At 39.4% G+C, this 24,889-nt stretch overlaps 1 protein-coding gene across 25 annotated transcripts in view; it reads right to left on the bottom strand.

Annotated features, from left to right (window-relative positions):
* The window catches only part of BLTP1 (bridge-like lipid transfer protein family member 1), a 241,267-nt gene that overhangs the window by 2,425 nt on the left and 213,953 nt on the right, over positions 1 to 24,889 (bottom strand). For 17 of the 25 annotated variants that reach the window (XM_042860071.2, XM_065596320.1, XM_065596322.1 and 14 more), the window contains 12 exons: positions 24,643 to 24,843; positions 22,827 to 23,006; positions 19,950 to 20,087; positions 17,945 to 18,205; positions 10,499 to 10,649; positions 8,958 to 9,115; positions 8,141 to 8,333; positions 7,690 to 7,904; positions 5,376 to 5,627; positions 4,738 to 4,941; positions 2,732 to 2,926; positions 2,211 to 2,345 (listed from right to left, as the gene is read on the bottom strand). In XM_042860071.2, coding sequence (XP_042716005.2) covers positions 2,211 to 2,345; positions 2,732 to 2,926; positions 4,738 to 4,941; positions 5,376 to 5,627; positions 7,690 to 7,904; positions 8,141 to 8,333; positions 8,958 to 9,115; positions 10,499 to 10,649; positions 17,945 to 18,205; positions 19,950 to 20,087; positions 22,827 to 23,006; positions 24,643 to 24,843 — 2,283 coding nt within the window. The remainder of the gene's footprint in view (positions 1 to 2,210; positions 2,346 to 2,731; positions 2,927 to 4,737; positions 4,942 to 5,375; positions 5,628 to 7,689; positions 7,905 to 8,140; positions 8,334 to 8,957; positions 9,116 to 10,498; positions 10,650 to 17,944; positions 18,206 to 19,949; positions 20,088 to 22,826; positions 23,007 to 24,642; positions 24,844 to 24,889) is intronic. The other 8 variants (XM_065596316.1, XM_065596321.1, XM_065596326.1 and 5 more) reach the window with 2 other exon arrangements.

Raw genomic sequence — 24,889 nt, 5'->3', positions numbered from 1 at the left:
GTAAAGTAAGTGCTGACTTCATTCTTATCGTGGACACATCTTACTTCAACAAGCATTAGGAATATAATTTTTAAGCTCCTTTAACCTCCTTTAAGAGCAAGTTACACAACGTAAAAATAAACTCTCAAAATCCTCAAGTCTAATGAACCTTAAATACCTTAAATTCCCTTGCATCTGAAGAAGTGAGGTTCTTACCCACGAAAGCTTATGCTCCCAATACTTCTGTTAGTCTTAAAGGTGCCACAGGACCCTCTGTTGCTTAAATACCTTAATAATGTAATGTTTATTGTGCATGTATATTTTAAAAAACTATTCACACTGAATGCAAGTATCTGTGCAAAACATTGGATTTCACATACACCAGACACCATATTTATGACTTTCACCACATTTGTAATTCACCTCTCTTAAACACATGCAATACCTTGCTGTGGACATAGTAGCAAAAGGAGGGCAGACACATGCATGGAAGTTGCAAGTTCTCATATACAAAGATGAAGTTTTAATGTTAACAGTTTATAAACTAATCAGTTTTTTAAAGTTTGTTTATTCTTTAGATTTTTGTGAGTTCAAGGAAGCTAGGTTTCAACTTTCTACCTTCAATTATTTTTGTCAGTGTACATAAGAAATACACAAGATTGATTAGTTATTTTTATATTAGTTTACATTTGCTAAAGATTAAAGGACTTGGTATTTAATAAACTAATACACAGATCTTCTATAGCATTTTTCACTTCCTGCAAGGTGGATAAAATTGAGAATTTTTAAAAAATAAAAAATTGTTTTTAACTTAAATCATTTAATTTGCTTATTAAAGTTTTTTTTTAATATAAACATATTTAAAATAAAATCTGAATTTAATACAAAATAAGTTAAGGCCTAAACTTATTAAAATCTATTAAAACATTTTAAGAAAAAATAAATATGCTGAATCCATGGGCCGCTATGAAAAATTGAGTTAAAGGTTACTTTTCTATACAAAGAAAGATGTTTTTTCCTGATTCTAACTTGAGGTCAAGCTTTATAAATATGGCACAATAGATTGTGTACTTATTAAGGGCTTATTTTGTTTAATAAAAATACATTTTGTATGCTCTTTTGTGCATGTAATTAAATTTCAGTTACCATCCTATTACAGCTTGACACAAGTCATTTTCTAACATACTAAAATGTACAATTAATAAGAAGCTAAAAATAATAACCTATATAATTGCTTAAATAAATGTATATAGTTATAGTGTACCCTCCTAGATAGCAAAGAGATGTACCAAATCTAGTGTAAAGGTGCCATTTACTTGAAAATCAACATTTTAATGGTTATCTCAACCAATGAGAATGCATCTTTCTTTAGAAAATAAAGTACAAATGGAAAACTTGACTAAAATCGATTATTTAAATTGAGACTTTCTACTTGGTTATTTAAGTCATCTTGATCTAAGTCAGTCCACCTTGATCTACAGCTTTACAAAGAAAATAAACATATGGCAAAATTAAGGCAAAACTAAGGCACAGAAATAAAGTAGTTTGCCCCAGGTCACACATCTGATAAGTTGCAGAGCAAGGAACAAACTCCAAGTTTCTTGACTTCTAATCCAACAAAACAACCAAGCAAGACTCAGACATTTTTGTTAGTGTAAGAACAAATCTCAGCTTGTCTACACTATTGCTTAAGTCGACGTAACGGATGTTGTTCACGGGTGTGAGAAAGCCACCCCCCTGAGTGACGTAAGTTACATAGACTTAAAGCAGTATCTACACCACGCTATGTTGGCAGGAGAGCGTCTCCCATTGACATAGCTTCCGCTTCTTGTTGAGGTGAAGTAATTATGCTGACAGGAGAGTGCATCTTCACCAGACATGATGCAACTGCGCAGATGTAGCGCAGTAGTGTAGACTAGCCCTCAGTCATTAGCAGTGCTCTTTGGAAGACATAGCTCTGTAATCTCAGTTACACTGTTAGGGTAGGTTTTTCAAACTCGCTCGGTGTTGTCTTTATTCTAGTCCCATTGATTGTAATGGGAGCAGAATTAGGCCAACACTAAACATTTTGAAAACCTAGCCCGTAAAAAGCAAGCCTTCATTTAAACAAAACAAAATTTACTTTATCGTATTAATAGCAATGTATAAAAATAAATTCATACATAAGTGGCTTAATATAAGATGGTTCATTTATATTACATCATAAAGAGTTTTTTTTTTAAACCACATACCTTTTTCTTTTTCTTTAAGATAAGCAGACACCAAGTCATGCAGAAACATGATTAATTCAGCATCCATCGTCACACAAATGTGGTCTGTGAATTCAGTTACTACACTGCACTCCACCGTTGGTTTAACACTGGTGTCTGGACAAAGAAACGTAATTTTAGCATACTGTAAAGTGATATATATATACAATCCCTCAGGATTTAATATCAGAATTCACTCTAGGTTAGTTTAAGAAAATGAAGTAGCCAGTGTCCTTCTACCCAGAACTCCAACCATCTTCAGATTAAAATCCCCAAATTTGATCTGGTTCTCAGATTGTATTTTCTTGCATAGAAAGCCATTAGTCTGTCAGCTTTTCAGTTTTTAGGATACAAAGGTTAATTCTTCTCTCAGACCAATTTTACACCAGTGTAACACCATATACTTCAGTGAATTAAAATCTTCTAATCCCACTGCATGATCAGAATTGAAGTAATAGTTTTGAACGGTGAGAGAGAAAAAAAGAAAAAGATGTCCATTGCACCTTGTAATGAAGGTTCCTGTGGCTCTTGAACATGAATGGATTTAAAATCCAATTGCATCCTTGGTAATGCGAAGATGGTTTCAGTCTCGTGGTTGTAACTGGATCCTCCTCTGAATCCACTTAACAAGCTTGAGCTTTTCACTGTTGTGCTGCTTTCTGTGTTGTTAGCATCAACGTTTCGAAGCAGGTTTAGTTCTATATGGATAACAGCAAATGCTGCAATTCAGCAATCTTTATTGAAAAGCCTTATCAGCATTTAAGGAGACAGATTTGCAAATGTTCTAGCCTAATAATGGTTTTGTTTTTCACTGCAACATGGTATTTCAATGTCAAGACTGGTCTCTCACTCCTAAGAATGTCTGGGCTGAGAACACTCTAGGAAGTACATTTATTCAGAGGTAAGGGTAATGTCTCAAATCACTCCCACAGCATCCTTGGGGCATTATTCTGTACTCCTTACTCCTTCCAGATAATTTTGCCTCAATAAAGAGAGACTACTAGGGCCCATACATCTTCACCATACTCATGTTTTCAATTACTATTAAGAAAGCGTTCTGAAGAATGGATGGAAGACTGACAAATAATCATTTTGGTTTTTTAAGCAGTATATACACACATGACTTTTTCATAACAGTTTCTCTAGAAGCCACCACTTTAATTAAGGTTTCAAAACAATCTTTGTTGCAATCCCCTATGTTCAAATGCTTGGAACTTAGCACAACATTCACCTTAATTTTGGAAATTGAATGTGAAGATACTAATAATATATTCCCAATTATAATAAGTGTGACCATATTGCTGCACCCCCCACTCAAAGGAATAGTAGGGTGACCAGACATCTCGATAAATTTTTCAGTGTTTGTCCCGCAATTTGCATTTCGCAATTTGTCCCGATATTTCACTTTTTTTTTTCTCCGCCGGCAGACACCCACACTCTCCCCCTCCCCCGCCCCCCGTGTCCCGATATTTTGTTCCTCTCATCTGGTCACCCTAAGGAATAGTTCCAAAACTGGTTGAACTTTGAACCTTCAAGTTTGGTAGATACACTGCTCTGAGCAGGAAATAAACTGGTTTTGCAATAAGGCTACATATGTTTAATAGCCAGGACGGCATATAAGCAGTGAATAATTGAGTTACAGTAGAAACTTAGAGTTACGAACACTTCAGGAATGGTGGTTGTTCATAACTCTGAAATGTTCGTAACTCTGAACAAAACATTATGGTTGTTCTTTCAAAAGTTTACAGTTGAACATTGACTTAATACAGCTTTGAAACTTTACTATGCAGAAGAAAAAAAACTCCTTTCCTTGTTTAGTAGTTTACGTTTAACACAGTACTGTACTATATTTGCCTTTTTTTTGTTGTTTTTTTGTTTTTGGTCTCTGCTGCTGCCTGATTGCATACTTCTGGTTCCAAATGAGGAATATGGTTGACTGGTCAGTTCGTAACTCTGGTGTTTGTAACTCTGAGGTTCTACTGTATTAGCTCCACAGTTAAAGATCAAAACACTATGCATGTGTGTTAAGTGCATGGTGCTTAGAAGTCTGATAAGCCTGAGGGATCCGATACTTGTAGCGCCAATGGAGAACTAGGCCAGAAGTCTATCTAGGTTTTTATATTGCCCCATACATAGAATCCAAGTATCTGTAAGAGTCTTGCTGTGTTAGTCAATCTTTGGGAAGCCCGAAGTCCACCTTGATTTGTCTCTGATTTCCTGGGTGAGGGGCAAAGAGAGAACCTTTTAAAGTGAAAGCTTTAGAATAGAAGTTTAAACCTCACTTTTATTCTAGCATTACTTATGTGAAACTCTGGGGGAACATGACCCAGTAATGGGGTTTCAAATAAGTGAGGTATCGATTATAGGGGTTCAGCTTTTCTACGAACATAAAATATCTATTCTTTTGAGCTAAACTCCTCTTTTTCCCTTTTAACTTCAACGGCTTTAAGTCAACACGTTCTGCAGTTGATTAGCAATCAGGCCAGAAATTAATGAATATGAATCTAACCTTCATTCCTTGTAGCAGTAACATAATTGAACCATTCTTTCACACTTGCAACCCCATGTGGTGGGTTTTCATGGCGGCGCCTTGTTATCTTGGTGATTGTTGCCATAGGACTTTCTAGGGCTCCACAGGGTTTGGTGACCATTGTATTATGACCCAAATGAAAGTCCAGTGTTTGTACAACATAAGTAGAATGCTCACTAGAACCTGTGTCAATGTAAAAAAAAACATTCTGAAGAGAGTAATAGTATGATAGGACTTGATCCTCCTATCACTTGTACAAATATAAATCAGAAGTAACTCTAGTAAACTGATAGGAGAACTAAAGCCTCCTTATTTATAGACAGAAAAGATTTATCAGAACAAGAAGGCTGTCTTCCTATCTTGGCAATATAAAGTCTTAAATAAAGGACGTATCAAATATTATACTCAGCTAGGTGTTTTCCTTTATGCAACAGACAAAGCAAGAAGCAATATATTCTCTCTGGTACACCATCACTATTTTAAACACGTAGAAGCTTTTTGGGGAAAAGAACAATATTGATTCAAAGTATAGGAAAACTGATTAGCTTGGTTAGTGATGGTCAATTATGGTTCAAGAAAAGGTTCTAAAGTGAAGGATGCATTAAGGTTTTAGTTACCATCTTCCCAAATTTTTTGTGCTTCTGTCCAAAATGCAATGTTGGGTTCTTCAAGGTGAAACAGTGCCCAAGATTTTGAACGGAAATTAGGTCCATGGAAGCATGCCAGTGTCATGTGATTTCCATGCAAGCTCATGGATCCTCCAAACTGCATTCCGTCTTCTGGTAAAGGAACCTGAAATAAGGATATGTGGCCCCCAGATACTACTTTCAAAACCCCTGGCCAGTGGCGATGATGGGCTGCATCCAGCACTAGAGGAAAAAACACAAATATAGAAAGGTCCTCAAGCTTGACTGTGAACTTTACAGAAGTGGAAGGTACAACTGTAAAACGCCTGCTGGAATTCCATGTCTACTGAAAATCTGACTGTGGCTATACTAACTTTATACAGTCTATTTCACTTAAATTGTTTCAGCCTTGTCACGTGCAAAGACAGAGGAGATGAAAAAAAAAGTATCCAAAAAAACATACTTGAATATCAATAAAACTCATATTTCTTTTGATCAGATTAGGAGATGCCCAAGTTCATGTCTGACAAGAAGATACATGGCTCCAGCAGTGACTATTGCTAGTCTTCATAGAGACAAGTCTCATGAAATTGACCAAACAGCAGACAGTATGGAAAAAGATAACGTTAGCTGGTCTTTTAATTGCTTACCACCTACTACTGTGGGTCTCTAACCCTTGATTGGGGCCATTAGGCATTACTGTACTACAAATAAATAAGAATAAGCAGCAAAGATTAATATAGAAAATTGTACTGGTAGCCCAAAGGCAACCCACACAAACAAACTGTCAAAATGGATTCAACAATTACACAAAATGTGAAGAATAGGATAGTCTAAAAAGAGTCAGCAATAATAAAGAAATAATATACAGCTTTAAGGTTGGTTAGAAAGTTAGACGACAAACATGGACCAAATATATCAGAGTCGTAGTGCTACCCAAAAGGGCACAAACCTTACATTTACTGAAAAAGGTTACTCAAAACCATTGACAAGGATCACATATGTGTGGAACATAGTAACTTATATGTGAGCTATTCAAACCAACAGCCAACCCACTACAGCATAACCTTTACCGGTAACGTGAGAGCCAAGAAAAAAATGCAGCACTGAGGACTAAGGTCAATGATGCAGGTTTGGAGGAAGTACTTCCATAAAAAAAATGCAAAAATTTAATGTGCAACACAAAGAATATTATGTACCTATTCTGGGAAGCAACTCTGGCCAAAAAATTACAGGATACAATTTTCACTATCGCAGATGCTGTGTAGAGTAGTCAGTGGATTAAATTACCTTGAACGCTATACAAAAGAGATCTCTGATGACAGTATTCTCCTTTGATTTTTATAACTCGTTCCTTCTTGTCCCGCCCAGTCCCAAACTCAACCATCCACATATTTGAACTGTGGTACTGAATAATATCAATTTAATAACTACTGTTGGCTAAACAGATGTATAAAACAGCTACTTATTTGAACATACAGAATTCCAGTGAGTACGGTGAAGGCGTGCCAATCGCTCTAGGATCAAAAGAGGGATACTAAAATGACATGAAATGTTCCCTGTTCTATCTGCCTTGTTCACCACAAGTATGTTGAAGTAGGTGTACACCAGATATTTTTAAATACTAGATATTTTAAAATTTCTTGTGTAGCAAGAAAGTCCCTAGATTCTTTATTGGTCATTAACAACTTCCACATTTGATTAGGAGAAATGGGACCCTTACACTTCAGAGTGTTTAAATGAGGGCTAGTCAAAAATAGAATACGATTTTCATGAAAAGCCTTGGAAAAAAACAAATATTTTCCATTTTGCTTGATATTTTTTTCTTTTTAATATTTTTTATGAACATTTTTAAATGAACATTGGTTTAATTTGAATTTTTTAAAGGCTTTTAATTTTTTGGGGTTCCCTCCCCACACGTTTTCACTTTTTTCCCCACTGGAAAGGGGGGAAAAACCCTTTGAAAACCTCAAAACAAAGTTTTTCAAAATACAAGAGTTTTTGTTTTAGTGGAAAATTCATTTTTCATCTAAAAATCTGACAACAAAATTATCAGCCTACTTTTATATTTACCAAAAGAGTGTACATTCACAAGAAGAGTGCTGAACTTTATTTTTATAGGCAATCTGTGGGAGATGTACTGAAGCTTTAGCGTGATATCTTGTTACACTAATATTAATGCTTTAAAATTCTATGGGACTTACTCTCACACATTAGTGTTTGCAATACTGGAAACCTAATTCTGTAAAAATCTCACCTATAAATGGTACTGTATAACTAAGCTTTTTTTTTTTATAATACATACATTGCTCGTGTGAGCTTTTCTCTATATTAGCCACTGTCTTAGGAGGAAGATAAGGAACAGGTCCCCAGGTAGACAAAGCCCGTTTGCTGGTATCAAACTGCTGAGTAAAGAATTCCTGAAGCTTCATTCCTATTTTTATCAGGTCTGGGGTGGTTGATCTGGAAATCATCACTTGAAAGATATCCCACTTCAAGTCTCCATGGACAAATATCTCACTAGAATATAAAAAGAGTAAGAACATTCACCAAAAATTCAGTTTATATTTGATTCAGTACAAAAAGGGACTTGTTTTCACTTTCCTAACCTGCATTATTTTAATTTAATTTTTGTCATCAGATATGATCTAGCAATTTTTTATGAAAAAATACATATGTACTTTCTTTATTCTTTTGGATGAGATAAATGGACAGAACTAGATAGTGGAAACATTAAGTACATTAAGAAGTATTACCTTTTATCAGAAATACTTGAATCCAAGGTATTATATAGATTAACTTTCCATTCATCCTGCAGTTTAAGATCTGCATTACTGAAGATTCCCATAAGGATACTGGACCCCATATAGTCAACACGTGCTTCTGTAGAACCCATAGTAATCTGAATTTTGTGACTGGGTTGCTGGTTTGGATGTTCAGAAATATGAGCTGAAACAGAATAATTCCATATGGATATACAAGATGTTAAAAATAAAGGACCAGATTCTCTAATGAATCCTGACCCTTTGTGCCACTCTGGTGTTGGAAAGGGGCTGGAAAGCCACTGAACTGTCCTAAGCATTGGGAAGTCCCCAAATTGGTATAGGACTGGCATATCCAGCTCTTACATCATCTTTCCTGCAGTTCCCAGCATAGGGGTGTTTGAGGAGCTATAGGGCACATTGGAGTGCTGTGTACTCTTCCAGTTCCCAACTGATAGAACACTTGGGGGCCACAGTCAGCCAGTGCAGGTTAAGAGCAGCCCTGGCCCTGAGGCAGAGAACCATCCCAGAATCAGGGAATTGCAACTGATTCCTGTACACCCTCCCCCACCCCCAAACTTTGCCCAGTGGACAATGGGTGCAGCAGGTGAGATTCTAGGCCATCTGTTTATATAATTAAATAAGTTCACATAGGAAAATTTTGTATTACATATGTGCTTTTGGCTTTTCACATTATGTAAAAAAGTTGACACTTCAGAACACTACAGTTCTGTAGAATACAACTGCACTGGTGTAATTCGTAATGGACTTTGTATAGCAAAGTGTAAAAGTTTTAGTCTTTCCAACTTACCCACCATCTCCAAGGTATTAACATCTATGGTACCTCCAACCACACCTCCTCTGGAATCCAACTGTGATCTTCCCAGACCAACAGACATGCTAATTTCACGGTCTCTGTTACTACCCACAGATAAACGTCCTTGGCTTTTCAAACCACTGGTAGTCCACCTGAAACAGAGATGAAAAGTGGCAATGCATGAGTACTTCCAATACTTCAAACTGCAAGGTACCATTGTAAGCAGAAACTGTTGAGATAGGCATAGTTTCTTGTTTTACTGCACAGTTGTTTTTGAGTCAGTGTTTGCAGCAAGAAAAATATATTTCCACAAATGAGAAAAGCCAAATGACAAAATAGTGCTGTTTCAGAAAGAACAGACACTTAAGGTGTGAGAACAAGTTACTGGATGTAATTCTTCAGATTAGGCATGCGCCATCTGTTGGAGCATTTCAACACTGGAACATGGAATGGGCAGAATTGCTAAGAGCATGGATCTAGTATACTCTACGGTAATCTACCTGTGGAGAATGAAGCTTTTGACACACAAAATTTGAAAATTTGGCTCCAAATGAAATGTTGCTTCCCCCCCTTCTCCATGAAGCAGAGATAATATAAAATGGAAGGGTTGGGCCCACACCCGGCAAAGAGAAAATCCACCTTTCCACACCTTTGTGCCTCTTACAAATGGTAGTCTGATTTTCCCACATTGTCCTATACTGGTGATGTAGAAACCGACTCTCTGTAGAAATATCTATGCATATAATGTAGTGTTCCTATGGCCAGTGGCCTGCCTAGGATAGAGCAGACTATAATTTCCAGAGGGCACTGAGGCTATCTCAGATCCTAATTTATGTCAAGTTCCTGAAGTCTGAGTGTAGCCTCAGTGGCTGTTAACACTTACGGTCAGTTTCAATTCAAGCAGACCATAAGTCAGGAAATCATACAACACTACATTTGTTCACTAGGGGCATTTAAAATGGTAAGATTTAAAGCTATAAAAATACAAATAACCTAGAACAGTGGCTCTCAACCTTTCCAGACTACTGTACCACTTTCAGGAGTCTGATTTGTCTTGTGTACCCCCAATTTTCACCTCACTTAAAAACGACTCGTTTACAAAAATCAGACCTAAAAATACAAAAAAGTGTCACACCACACTATTACTGAAAAATTGCTTACTTTCTCATTTTTAAGCTTATAATTGTAAAATAAATCAACTGGAATATAAATATTGTACATACATTTCAGTGTATAGGATATAGACCAGTGTAAAAAAAATCATTCTCTATATAAAATTTTAGTTCGTACTGACTCTGATAGTGCTTTTTATGTAGCCTGTTGTAAAACTAGGCAAATATCTAAATGAGTTGATGTACCCCCTGGAAGACCTCTGTGTACCCCCAGGGGTAAGTGTACCCCTGGTTGAGAACCACTGACCTAGAAGACAGCAAGTTTTGAATGTTCTTGGGGGACAACTGTTTAACAGTCTTTTCCCCCAAGCAAATTAAAATATCAAACAAACAATCTGCTAATTCACCAATTTTTCTACTTACGTAGTATTGCCCATTACATTGCTCATATTCATTTGGACATTTAATTGTTTCAAATTCATAGCAAACACAACCAGAGTTTCCCATGGTGTCCCCTGCTGACTTCCAGCTTTATTTGATTTATTAAACGGTGTTGATGTTTTCGAGAGCGTATCTAAAAACAGAGGAAAGTAAAGATTGAAAAAGGCATTCCCTGAAGGAAAACTTGTAGGTTTTTAACATTAAAAGATGTTAACAGAAGACAAAACTGCCACTAGATTTAAAAGCACCACAGATGGAGAGGTTACTTACCTTAACAGTAATTTGAATTCTTCAAGAAGTTTTGTCCCTATGGGTATTCCAGTGTAGAACGCGTGCATACCCATGTGCTCTCAACTGGAGATTGTAAAAAAGCAGCATCCATGTGTCTGTACAGAGCAGCACCTCGTGTTCCCAGACAAGGACATATAAAAAAAAAAGCATGGATCTGCTGCTACTCAGTTTCTTATCAACCATGAAACCAAAGATGCCACAGCAACTGTATATGCCTATGGATGCTCCACTCTCGGAGGCCCCCAAGTAGTAACTAATGTAGAGGAGGGTGCTGAGGAGGCAAATCCAAAACAGTTTGGACAACTGTGTTACCAAAGGTAACGTCAGCTCTGGAAGCAGGTAAGATAGTGTACTGCTTGGCAAACATGTAAACTGAAGACCAAGTTGCAGTCCTGCAGATCTCTGCTATGGGAACATCCTTCAGGAGGGGCAACAGAAGTGGAATGACACCCAGTGGAGTGTGCTGTTGCTCTGCGAGGGTGTTGTATCCCAGCAGTTTTATAACAGGTAAAGATGCAACCTAAAACCCATTTCAGAGTCTGAGTGGAAATTGGCTATCCATTCTTTCAGCAAAAGGTACAAAGCATCTTTGGAGAAGCTTTAAAGGTCTCAGTCGAAAGGAAGACTGTGAAGGCCTGCTTGACTTCTAGTGTGTGTAGACTAGTTTCCTCTCTGGAGGTGTCCTGCTTTGGATAAAATACTGGTAAACGAATTTCATGATTAATATGAAATTCAATGAGAACGTAGAGAGGAAGCGAGGATGGGGACACAGTGTGACCTTGTCGGGGTAAAAGACAGTATATGATGGGTCTGCCATGTGCACCTTGACACCCTCATTCTTTTGGCTGAAGCAACAGCAACCAGAAATGAAGTCTTAAGGGAAAGGTAAAAAAGAGAGCGGCTATTAGCTCAAAGGGGAAGCATCTCAAGGCATTAAGGACCAAGTTAAGGCTCCATGGGGGAGCAGGGTTCCTGAGAAGGGGAAACAAGTTGTGTAAGCCCTTAAGGAACCTAACCATGGTTAAGGGTCAAAGACTGAAACCCCCTCAATAGGTAAATGGAAGGCCTTGATAGCGAGCAGGTGCACTCTGAATGAGCTTACTGACAAGCCTCAGGTCTTTAAGTCCAACAGGTAATCTAGGATTTTGAGAGTGGAGCATCCGAGGCGTGCAAAGAATGGAGGGAACACCAGGAATGGAAATGTTTTCACTTCTGCAAGTAAGTCTTACAAATAGGTGGTTTCCTACTAGATCTTATCTGACTAGAGCTTATTTGAACAGGGTAATTCCACACTCAAGAACCGTTGAGGAGCCAGCCCTTGAGACAAAGGACTGGGATGGATCAGGGCACCTGAGTTCCTCTCAGGGAAGACTTCCTATCTCAGAAGATGAAGAGGTGTAGAGGGGTGAAGAAGGTCTGAGTAGCACACTTGTCTTGGCCATGATGGCACTATGAGACTAATCCTTGCTCCTATTTGTCTCAGTTTGAATAATGTTTTGAGGTTCAGAGGTATGGGCAGGTAGAGCTGGGCAGGGGACCAAGGTGTTGTTGGGCATTTTCCAACACTCGTGGTCCTGATGAAATCTGCAATTGTATTTTGGGAGGCCGGGTACATAAACCACTGAGATTTCTATATGATGTGAGATACACTAGTTCCACAGTCTTGGCGATTCTGGTCATAATGACTGGGATCTTGCTTCCCCCAATGGTTTATATAGTACATCGCTGCCTGATTGTCCAGCAATACCCTGACAGAGGGGCCCTGTATATTGTAAAGGAAGTGCTGACAGGCGAGGCAAAATGCTCTTAGTTCTAGGATGTTTATGAAGAGTGCTCTCTTTTGTGGGGATCATTTGCCCTGTACAGTGGCCTCCTGTAGATGGGAACCCCCAACCCAAGTGAGAGGCATCCATCATGAGGATTTTCTAGAGTGGAGGATGTGAAAATAGGGATTTCACTTCAGTGGGTTCTTCCACCACCTGAGAGAGTCTTATGTTTCTGTATGTTTGGCGGTACCATGATTGGTTTGGAAAGACCATCTGTTTGTGGTGTACACAGTCCTCAGGCAAGCCCCAAGACATCTGAGGTGCAGTCTTGCAACATAATGCATGTGGAATCAAGCAACATAATGAATGTGGAAGCCAACATGTGGCCTAGAAGTTGTAAGCAGGCCCTTAGAGTTGTTTGTGGACTGTGCTGTAGGGTAGACGTTAGACTGGACATAGTGGAGAATCTTACCTTGGTAAGGTAAGCTTGGGCAGTTAGCGAATCTAGAGTGGTTCCCATGAAGACAGGAGTTAATGTCAGTGTTTTTAGATTAATGCAAATATCCAGGTATTGAAACAGTGTTAGTCCTTGCATGCTGCCAACTGAACCTCTAGAGCTGAGTGACCCCTGAGGTGCCAGTCATCCAAATATGGAAACACTGCAATGCTCCACCAACAGAGGTGAGCTGGCACTGCTAAAAAGACCTGATAAAGACCCTTGGGGAGAATGAGGATTTGGTAATGTTTTGAGTCTATTAACCAGTGCAGAAAGTGCTTGTGGGAGGAGTGAATGGCTATATAAAAGGAGGTCAATGGCTGCAAACTAATGCCCAGGATTTAGGGATGGAAATATGCTGGCTAAGGTTATCATCCTGAAGTGCTGTGAAAGGACACAGATGTCCATATTCTTGAGATTTAGAATTGTCCTCCAGCCTCTGCTTCTCTTGGGAACCAGGAAATATTTGGAGTGATATCCTCTTCTGATGAAGTCAGGAGAAACAAGCTTGATAACTCCAAGTGCAGGAGAGATTGCACTTCCTGCTTCAAGAGATCTTCAGGAGGCGGGCCCCTGAAGAGGAACTGGAAGGGGTGGGAGGGACAGAATGGAAATTAATGGAGTATCCCACACTGATCACCTACAGAATCCACTTGTCTGTGGTGATGCATTTCCTAGGTATGTAGGAAATGGATGGTATAGGCAGTCTCCAAAGGGGGGAGGGATATATAGTGGAGTCATACAGCAAAAGATCTAGAGGGAGAGCTTGTTTGAGGCCCTCAAGCAAGCTGTCAAAATGGTCTCTTACACGGAGGTGCACATTTTGTGCTGGTCCTGATCACTGCCTAGGAGGCTCCGAAGATGTGAGATAGGGCTGTTGTGGGTAGTATTGAAAAAGCCAAGAACGGAGTGCAGTTTGAGACGTGCTAAAATGTCTCTTTGTTGCAGGCATGTATATTCCCAGTGAGCGCAACATTGCTCTGGAGTCTTTAAGAGAGTGGAGTGAGGAGTCCATGTCACCACTGAAGCGTTTGAGCCCTTCAAAGGGGAGGTGTTCCATAGTGTTTTGCACCTCTCTCAGGAGTCCAGATGACGAGCCAGGATACTCGCCTCATAACCACTGTGGTGGCTAGGGATCATGAAGCAGTGTCAGTGACATTGGGAATGGCCTGCAGGGAAGCTCTGGCGATTAACTGACTCCTTGTTGGAAGGAAAGGGTCTGGAACATGTTTAATAATTCCTTTTGTTGACAGCCTCTACCATCAGCTTCATTCCCTTAGCTGGAATGTAGTATTTGTTTTGCAAGTGGGCATACTAGTAGCAGGTGTTTGCCATAGAGTGTGAGCAGGCGAGAACAGTGACTCATTAATAGGAAGAGCAATCTTATCCTGGGGGGTGATGTTTAAAATATCAATCAGGAACTGCTGAGATTCCTGGAGCTCCTTTAAAGGAGTCTGCAGGAATTCCACCAGAGGCTTCATTAAGTCCTGAAAAGCCTAAAGTTGTCAGCACAGGAAGGTTAGTGGCACTGCTGCCTCAAAGGACTCGGCTGAATGGGGTGAGCCTTCCTCATTCTGTGGGTCCTGGTCCTCTTGGGTCTCCTCAGGTACCGAGGGGCCACACAGTACCGGCTTATGGTTTTGCAGTGCCTGTGAGTGATGCGGTACCAACCGGTGCGGGTGTTTCTACCAGGCTGATACCCTAGAGTGCCTGTCATTACAGGGAAAATACCTGTGGCAGGTCTGGAACTCTGAGGTTTTTGATATAACCCAGGAAGTGCCATAGAACTAAAAACAGTAAGTTCGGGAGGGGAGACCCCCTTTCAAAAGCACAGGATTGTACTAAAACCTAATATAATAATTAAAATAAAATTTGAGCTAATTAAAAGAATGATTTAACAGTAAGTGAGAAAAGGTGGGAAGCAGAGAACAGTGGATACCATAAATGCCCTCTAGAATAGCACACTACCTTTAAAAAAACAAAAAACACAATCTCTGGTAAAGGGCGCATGGGGACACATGCATCCTATGGTGGAGTGCCCCCGGGTCATATACTTGGAGAAGTACAACTAAAGATTGCTGAAAATTAAAACATTTATGGTTTACTTTGTTGCCTTAAATATCATGAGAATGAAGTCATTCATTTCTCTAATTTTATGAACACGGTCACGAGAAAAAAAAATTTAAATTTCGAGTCATCCATAAAATATAATAAATATTTGAAAGTCTTACAGATTTTACACATTAAACACTGAATCTTTGTATTTCAGAAATGGCAACATACATGGGGAGACCAGTGCAGCAGACATCTTTTCTGTCAAAGAGATCTAGTTTTCTATGGTCCTTTTCCCTTGTGTTGTATTAGGAGGACCTGGCTACTTGGATCTTTCCTGAATAGCTACTAAAATAAGTCAGCTTGTCCCTGGATACATATCAAAGTATTCCAAGCCCTCGGAGGAGCTTGGTACTGTCTATTTGCCCTCTTGGAAGTGACAGGTATTGATGTTGGAGTGTGCCACATGTCTTTTGCAGGATTAACAATCCCTCAATAGATAATGGCGAATCTACTAGACGTGGAAGGTGGAAGATTACGAGCGGGCCTATTCCCTCTGAGAACCATGCCTTCCCCAAAAGTGCTCTCTGGGCTCCCCGCCAACTCTCAGTGTGATGTTCATGGAGGGACAAGGACATCTTGGGTGCAGTTGCAGCCCCAAAAGACGCTGCTGACCAAAAAGATCTGATCTTGCGCACACGAGGTCCATGCGCACCAAGAGAAGAATCCACGTGGACAACCATGTTAAGAACCAACGGACATAATCTAGCTGTGTCCACATCGTACACACTATTGTAATAATCTTTGTATGAAATATGCCTTGTGAGGTATTATTTGAAAACGTATTATTTGCTGGTCATTACTGACATGATAAAAGGTGTATGTCAACACCGTATAAGATTCTATTGTATAGTGTTCTTAACACATGTTCCAAACGGAGGTTGATAAACAGTCCTGTCTCAAACAAAGGAATGTGTGCTCTGCTTAATTTGCATTTAAGCAGTAAACAGAGTCATCAAGCAGGAAGAAAAACAAATGAAGCTCTAACAGGTAAGGAAAAAGCAGCAAGGAACATCCTTCCTTATAGACGGTCTCCTGAATCTTCTCAGCTAGAAATGTTTTCCAAGAGGGGGACTGACATTATAAAAAGGAGGGACAAACACCCCCAAGTGATTCCCCTCCCCCCCCGTTCATTGATTCACTGCACCAGAAGATGCAAAGGAAGCAGCCAATGAACTGGGGAAGGGTCCTGCCCTAAGAAATTTGGTCAGTAAGACTGCAAGACTGCATAGAGTATGTGGTGAGAAAACTTTGCTCTGAATTTAACAGTTTAAGTTAGACACCAGTTGCTTTTTATCTTTATTTTTCTTGTAACCACTTCTGACTTATGCCTTATTACTTGTACTCACTTAAAATCTCTCTCTTTATAGTTAAACTTGGGAAACTCCATTTGGACTGGCAAGCGTTATTTCTATTAAAGCAATAACAGAGTTTATATAAACTTGTATTGTCCAGGAGAAGGCTGGTCAGTACAGGACATACATTTCTGGGGCAAAATCTAAGATTGGGAATTAGTTGGGTCACCCAGCACAATAGCCAAAGTTGGTAGGAGCCAAGGTGTGGCTGGCTGGCTGCAGCACACATACAGACATAGCTGGGAGTGACTTCCATGGTGGAGACTGTGAGCAGTCCAGACTGGCAGCTACAGCAACAAAACATTGTAAAGGGCACCCCAGGTTAGAGGGCAGGGGTGTGATAGCTATTCATTAGTCTAGATTGTACCCTGGGGTTTGTCACAGACTGGTGAAATTCAAGTCAGTCGAACTCCTATTGGAAGCCCACATGAATATTTGTCATCTTTTAAAACACAGTACTATGCCTAAACTGCTTATGTGCTAGTTCAAAAAATATTTAGCTAACCACAAATTCTACTTCAGCTCAGTCTTCCTTTTTGAACTGCTTACAACATTTTGCCCTCCATATAGACTAAAAGCCTGTCCTCTCACTTCTCCAGATATTACACTATAGTAAAAAACATTTTTAAACACCTTATCTGCCTCAATCCTGTACAGACCCCAAATAGACACCACTATTTCACCCATAAGATGCAAAAATCACATCAGTCATAGTAGAACAAGTTCATATTACTCTCTCCACTCTATACAAAGAGTAACACATCTGTATTTACTTTGTACTTCCTAATATGGGCCTGAGACTCTGTCATCTGCATTCAACCACATATTTGACCCTATCCAATCTGTGACGTGGAGCTGCTGCGGGGAACACCACATTAGCGTGGGTGGACCCAAGTGTAGAGGAAAGGATTACTATAAATGAAGAAACTGCAGAACCACACCCCAGCTGTGTAACTTTTGTGCTAGCAATAGCAATTCCAATGTCTTTTATAGATGAGAGAAAAATACATGCTTTAGGATCTGATCCTGCAAGATGCTAAACATTTCAGTGGGAGCCAATGGCATTCACCACCTCACAGGATTGTGCCTTTAAGTTTTAATTTATTTATAGGCTTGCTACTTTTCCATGATTAAATTTCCTGTTTAAAATTTTAAAAACAAGTTCATTGAATTTTTAAAGCAATATAATTACCTTATCTCCATCCCACCTACAGTACTCTAAGAGTACAAGATCAGAATGAAAATTTACAGTTGCAAACAGAGTTATTCTGACTAACTAATAACTTTTCTGACTGATATGACGACTCAATGCCCTATCACATCATTGTATTTAATTACTGGAAATATTTATGGTGTTAGACCACACTAACAAGACACAGAATTGTTAAAAATCTCCTTTTCCACTCACCTCTGTGGGGAACTGAAGAATCGGATACACTCCTGGATCGTGCAACAGCTGGAGATTTTAAATTATGATTTGCTGTCCCAGGTGACATACTGGTGTTTGTATTGTGCTCATTAAAAACATTGGGTGACTGTGCCATGTGCGTAAATGAAGCAGACTGGCAGGGCTGCTCCCAAGTCCTACAGTATGCTTTACGTGACGATTCAGGAGAAAGATGCTGGCTTACCCCGTCAATGGAATCTGGTGTTCCAGGACCTGATGCTGCTGGAAAAGAAAAGTGCCCATAGTGCAGTGTAACTTTATTTTATTTTTAGTCAATCAGTCTGTAACACTTAACAGAAGCAAAATAAATTTACTCCTACATATGGGAAAATGTTCTGTATATTTCAATCTTAGCAGCAAATTTCATAGTAGTAACTTTGAAATTCTTCTAAAGTGTTTTTATTGTCACCTTAATATTATTTCAATAGTATTCATAGAATCACCGAAGTGTTGGGTTGGAAGGGACCTCAATAAATCATCGAGTCCAACTTCCTGTGCTGAGGCAGGACCAGGTATACCTAGACCATCCCTAACAGGTGTTTGTCCAGCCTGTTCTTAAAGATCTCCAATGATGCAGATTCCACAACCTCCCTTGGAAGTCTATTAGACAGCTTAACTACTACCCTGAAGTTTTTCCTAATATTTAACATAACTCTCCCTTGCTGCAGATTAAGCCCATTACTTCTTGTTCTACCTTCAGTGGACAGGGAGAACAACAGATCATAGTCATCTTTATAATAACCCTTAACATATTTGAAGACTTGTCAGGTGCCCCTCAGTCTTCTTTTCTCAAGACTAAACATTACTTTTTTTTTTTTTTTAACATTTCTTTATAGGTCAGCTTTTCTAAATCTCCTATCATGAGTGTTGCTCTCCTCTGGACTCTCTCCTATTCATCCACCTCTTTCCTAAACTGTGGCAGCCAGAATTGGACATAATACTCCAGCTGGGGCCTCACCAGTGCTAAGCAGAATGGGACAATTAGCTGCCAGATCTTACATATGACCCTCCAGTTACTACACCCCAGAATAATAGCCTTTTTCACAACATATTCATTTTGTGACCCACAAATTGACTCCTATTCAACTTGTGACCCATTATAACGCCCTGGTCTTTTTCAGCAGTACTACAGCCTAGCCAGCTATTCCCCATTTTGTAACTGTACATCTGATTTTTCCTTCCTACATGCAGTACTTTGCACTTGTCTTTACTGAATGTCATCTTATTGATTGCAGACCAATTCTCCAGTTTGTCAAAGTAATTTTGAATTATAATTCTGTCCTCCAAAGTGCTTGCAAACCCTCTCAGCTTGGTGTCATCCATAAATTTTATAAGCACACTCTCCACTCCATTATCTAGGTCAGGGGTCGGCGACATTTGGCACGCGGCTCTCCAGGGTTAGCACCCTGGCGGGCCGGGCCAGTTTATTTACCTGCTGACATGGCATTGTTCGGCCGATTGCGGCCCCCACTGGCTGCGGTTCGCCGTCCCAGGCCAACGGGGGCGGCGGGAAGCCGCGGCCAGTACATCCCTTGCCTGCGCCCTTCCCGCTCACCCCATTGGCCCAGGACGGCGAACCGCGGCCAGTGGGGGCCACGATCGGCCGAACCTGCCATGTCAGCAGGTAAATAGACTGGCCCAGCCTGCCAGGATGCTTGCCCTAGCGAGCCGCGTGCCAAACGTTGCCGACCCCTGATCTAGGTTATAAATTTTGCTGAAATTTAAATTTGTTTGTAGTGACTTTTTCTTAATACATAAACACCAACTCCCCATTTAGGCGAATGAAAAATTCCTGCGAATTAGAATTGGGCAATACCTGTTTTCAATCTGTATATTATACTACAGTATAGTTTCTACTGCTTTATCTAATTACTCATTCTACTAATATATTATGGCATAAATTAAACAATTCTTGCTTTGGTTTATTTCATGGAAGAATTTTTCAGAGAAATAAGGGGTAGTTTACCTGGTAGATTTATGGTTTGATCACCTAGAAAAAGGCGTCTGGCAATACTTCTTCTATACCAGGCTCTTGGGAAGGCCAGAATCTCACTGAGTCGCCGCATGTCATATTTAAAAGAAGCAGATCCTATATCACAGACAGCTGATAAAAAATGCAAAAGCTCAATATTCAGAGATTTTGAAATCGAATCTAACATTTGAAAATTTACCCTTCAATTTTTTTAGCTTACTTATATCTGATATATTCACCAAAACATTTTCAAGCACTAAAAGGGGTAGTGCAATATATACTTACCTTACAGTAACTGTGGTTCTTCAAGATGATATTGTCCATGTGAATCCTACTCTAGGTGCACCTGTGCCTTGTGTGCAAGGGCGGAATCTTTGAATAGCAATGTCCATTGGGCTGCACATGCACTGTGTATGTACTCGTGCCATCTGGACTCCAGGGCATAAAGGGTAGAGCGGGCATAACTCTCCCTCAGTTCCCTTGCCAACTCAGAATCCAGGGAAGGAGGACTCTGAAAAAGTGGGGATGGAGGGCAAGTTTTGGGATCCACATGGATAATATCACCTCAAAGAACCAGTTACTATAAGGTAATTGTTCTTTCTTCCTCGAGTATGTGTCCATGTGGATCCCACTCTATCTGACCAATAAACCTCATCTGAAAGGTGTGATTGAGAAGTTTTGGCTGCCACTAACTAAATACTGACTGTAAAACCATCATACCAAATTTGGCATCTGATCTTGCAGCCAGGTCAAAGGCATAGCATTTAAGTAAAGTAAAGGGATTTGTTCACACAGCTGCCTTGCACATTTGAGACATGAGCATGTTCCTGAAGCATACAGAGGACATGGCTTGTGCTCTATTGGAGCAAGCTTTCATATTTGGAGGATAAGATTATCATCATGATAGATTTAAATACATTATGTAATCCGTTTCAATATTCTCTGGGAGGAGATGGCTAGAAGGGCAGAGAGGGCCACAAAAAGACAGTCTGTTTGAAAAGCTTTGCCCTATCAAGATAATATAACAAGACCCTTGAAACATCCAGGATGTGGAGTTTCTTCCCTTCTGGAGAGTAATGGCGTTTTGAAAAGAAAATGGGTGATTAGAGATTAACAGAGTAGTTCAAATGAAAGTCTGACAACTTTGAGAATAAGTTTAGGGTGAGATCTTACCATCCCCACATCTCTGTAGAATATTTTGCTATGAGGGTCAGCAATGAGAGCTTGGAGTTTCTGACTCTTCGGGCTTACGTAATGGTGACTAAAAATACTGTCTTGAAGCTAAGGTGCTATCTTTGGTGGCAAACAAATCTGTAATTGGATTGTGAAATATTGGCATAATGATGGAGCTCTTCAGAAAGCATTTGTGGTGGTTGATGTATTGTTGGAACACCAACACTGTTTGAAGGGGCTTTGCATCTGCCATTTTGGTGCAAATAGTGGCACAGTGTGATGAGGAACAAATTATATTTATTTTTTGATATGACCAAAATAAAGTTAAAAAAGGGGGACAATATAAAGGGAATTGTAGGATAAATATGAAATTAAAGAATTAAAGTTAGCTTAAGTTTGATTTAAGGAAATATATATGTTGTAAAGAAAGGCCCTGACTAGCAAGCAGAAAGAAGGTCTTGAAAATAATGAGTTATAAAGCCAGAAGGAATGAAGTCTGCTAAAAAGAATAACTAATAAGATAAGGGGAAGTTTCTAAAAAGAAGGCCTCTGACTGATAGGGGTGACTGAAGATGGTTTTAAATAAAACAAAAAGAATTTGTCTTAAAAGGAACCAACATAAACCTTCCCACCCCACATATCAGTGTTATCCTAAAAATAAAAGACTATGTGAACCCAGGTGGAAAAAACTGTTGGTCAGCAACAAGGAGGGGAGGAAAGGCCTTGGGAAGAAGTCTGTAAATCTTATCTGGATTAACACGGGAACTAAGGGTGAACAGTCTCAAATTGTTTTTTAGCTCAAATCAGTAATTGGCAATGACATCATTGCCACAGACAGCAATAAGGAACTGATAGATAGTTGTGGCTGCTCTGCCCTTTCTATCCGACAGGAGGGACTCATGAGGACATGAATTGTTGAACTGTGCCTGAACTGACACTGCAGATCAAAGATTCTGATCTTGTGTGCATAAGGCTCATGTGCACCCACAGTGGGATCTGTGTGGACACAGAGAAGATAACAAACTGTTGGAAAATAAGTTCATTTGTTTGAAGTATACTTAAAAATACTAACATCAGCATGTACATCATTAACATACTATATATTGATTTTAGTAAACAATGACTTAAATTACTTTTTGCTGGTACTGCTGGAGCTGTGAGAAATACCCACAAAACCCCCTCAAAACTACATGAAACATCTGGATTTGCCAAAGGGTCCTTCAGGCTCATGAACTACCTAACCACAATTTATGCCTCAAAATCCTATGAAATTGATGGCTTAAGCTTGTTTGGGTGAAACTCAGGGATAACAATTCTCTTTGCTTTATGATCATGGATGAAATTCAAAGTTCATTCATACTGGAAAATCAAAGCAAAAATCTCAAGAGCTGTAAACCCATATAAACAGAAGTCAAAGAACATGTGTGGAGTGTTGAAATTAAATGAGTCAACAGCGGAGGAGGAGGGAGATATATGCAGACACAGATATCTGAGGTCACCCAAACACAAAACCCCCCACAAGGTCTTAGTCATTGATTCACTTAAAAGATGTTATTGCACATCATAGGTTGGTGGCTTTGAAATTACATCTATATAAAAAGTGGTGGAGAAAGAATGGTGCTTATCATTGGAACAACACCTCTACTGTTCGGCAAACACAGAAGAAAGCAGTATAGATTAAATGAAACTATTAAGTACCAGATATATTTATTAACGTAGTATCCATCTTGCTTGCAGCTTTGCTTGCAGACTGGCTCTCAAAAAATGAAGCACCTCCTGAACGTCTTATTCTTGACAGACTTACTTTCACAAACTCAAGGTTAATACTCAGAGAATCTTTCCGACCAGTGACTGAAGTGGGCTCTTCATCTACATTACCTACAAACAGAAAGAGTGATGCTCAGTGTACTCCCCAAATTAGCACCTCAGAGTAAAAATCATCATTTATGGTTCTTTTAGAATAGAAAAACAAAAAAAAAGATTTACCTAGGAACACCATCAAGATGAAAGTCAAAATTTTGTATGAAATTTTGGAAATTACAATATGTCACAAGTGACACAGTTTTCAGTTTGTTTACATTATGCATTTGACAGTAGAGTGGGGTGAATAGCTAATTTTTCAGTTTCTTGGCAGTTCTGAAAAATTGGAAAAAACCATTTCAGATCAAACTGAATCCCACAATTGCAAAAAATTTAGGTGATCCAAAAAATCTGTTCTGGGTGAAATGAAACTTTTTTTGTTTGACCCAAAATGAGGGTGAGTGGGTTTGAGCATTTTTAAAGGGTTAGATTCACAAAATGGCCAGTGAAGGAGGAAATAGTGGTGATCTTCTTATCACTTTTAGTCCAGTAGTTAGGACACACTCTTGCAAATCCCTTCTCCATGGGAAGAGGGGAACTGAATTTGAGCGCTTGTCTACACAGTGGGGTAACTCTACAGAGGTGTGATTTCTAAGTTGCATATTAATTAGTCTGTGTCGACTCAGCTGGTGCACACTAAAGGTTCCCTAGTGAGCTTTAATGTAGTACAGTTTCAAACAGCACTATGTTGAAAAGCACCAGGAGAGTCTCCACGACCAATTAATGCACAATATGTCAGTGTGCTTTAGAAATCACACTCGCTGTAGAGTGTATTACCGCACTGTGTAGACAAACCCAGAGTCTTCTATATCCTAGGTGAGTGCCTTTACCACTGGCTAAAAATTACAAGGAGATGACTATCTCCACCTCCTCCTCCCTGCCCTGGTTGTGTGAATGGCATCTAAGCTGCACTCCACGAAATTCATGTCAAAGTTGCAAATAATTTTGGGTCAACCCAAACAGCTTTTTTTAGCAAATAAACTATTCCTCTGAAATATTTCGACCAGCTCTATCTGATAGCATTTTGTCACTGCTCTTCAGGGCAGAGACTATTCTACTCTATGTAGATCCTGCACACATTCACTTCGTATGTTAACAGTACCACTAAATCCAAGAAGAATACCCATGTATGTAAAGTTGTTCATGTTATTAAGTGTTTTCAGGGTGAAGACCTATGCTTATATAGGCTATAGCAAAATGGAACCCAACCTTGATTGTGGCTGTGAGCTGCTACCATATAACAAACAGTTAACATACAAATAAGTACGAACACTTGCAAACCCACTTAAAGCTTTTTAACATGTTTGTGGGAGTGTTGGAATTTACACCAAGAATCCTATAAGCGCATGTGGGCCTACTTTTTCCTATTAAGACAAATGGGTTTTGCAGTTGCAGGTTCTAAAGCATGAACACACATGATTTTGGATCTGCCAAGTGCAGGTAATATGTATGCTTTCACATAAGTGTCACTTGGAGTGCTGAAAATAAGGTCCTCCAGGATTCTGTAAGAGACAGTAAAGAGGGTATACACATCCCTCATTGACTGATTCTTTAACACAGCTTTGTGCAACTATTTCTCACATTTTAACAATTGTTTATGAAATCTAATGAACAATTGCAAAAGTTAAAAAAATTTAAAAAATCCATTCTGTACCTAGTGCTCCTGATCCAGGAGTTAGACCAGTAACAGCAGATTTTTGTTTTCCTGCTCCATATGGATGAAATACATAAAGGGAGAAATCAGACATGCAGGCTGTGAAACTCAGGCCTGATGAGTTGCTGCTAGAGCTAGTCAAATCTGACTGGCTACTGCTATGTCGGGTTCTGCCAAGAGGGCTGCCTAGTCCAGATGAACCTAAAGAAAATCCAAAAATGTTATGGTAGTTTTAGTACAAAAGCAT

This window comes from Chrysemys picta, chromosome 5 (genome assembly GCF_011386835.1).
Source record: "Chrysemys picta bellii isolate R12L10 chromosome 5, ASM1138683v2, whole genome shotgun sequence".
In the NCBI taxonomy this organism is placed as follows: domain Eukaryota; kingdom Metazoa; phylum Chordata; order Testudines; family Emydidae; genus Chrysemys; species Chrysemys picta.
Note: the sequence above shows the minus strand (reverse complement) of the source record. Positions and strands in the feature narration are given on the sequence as shown.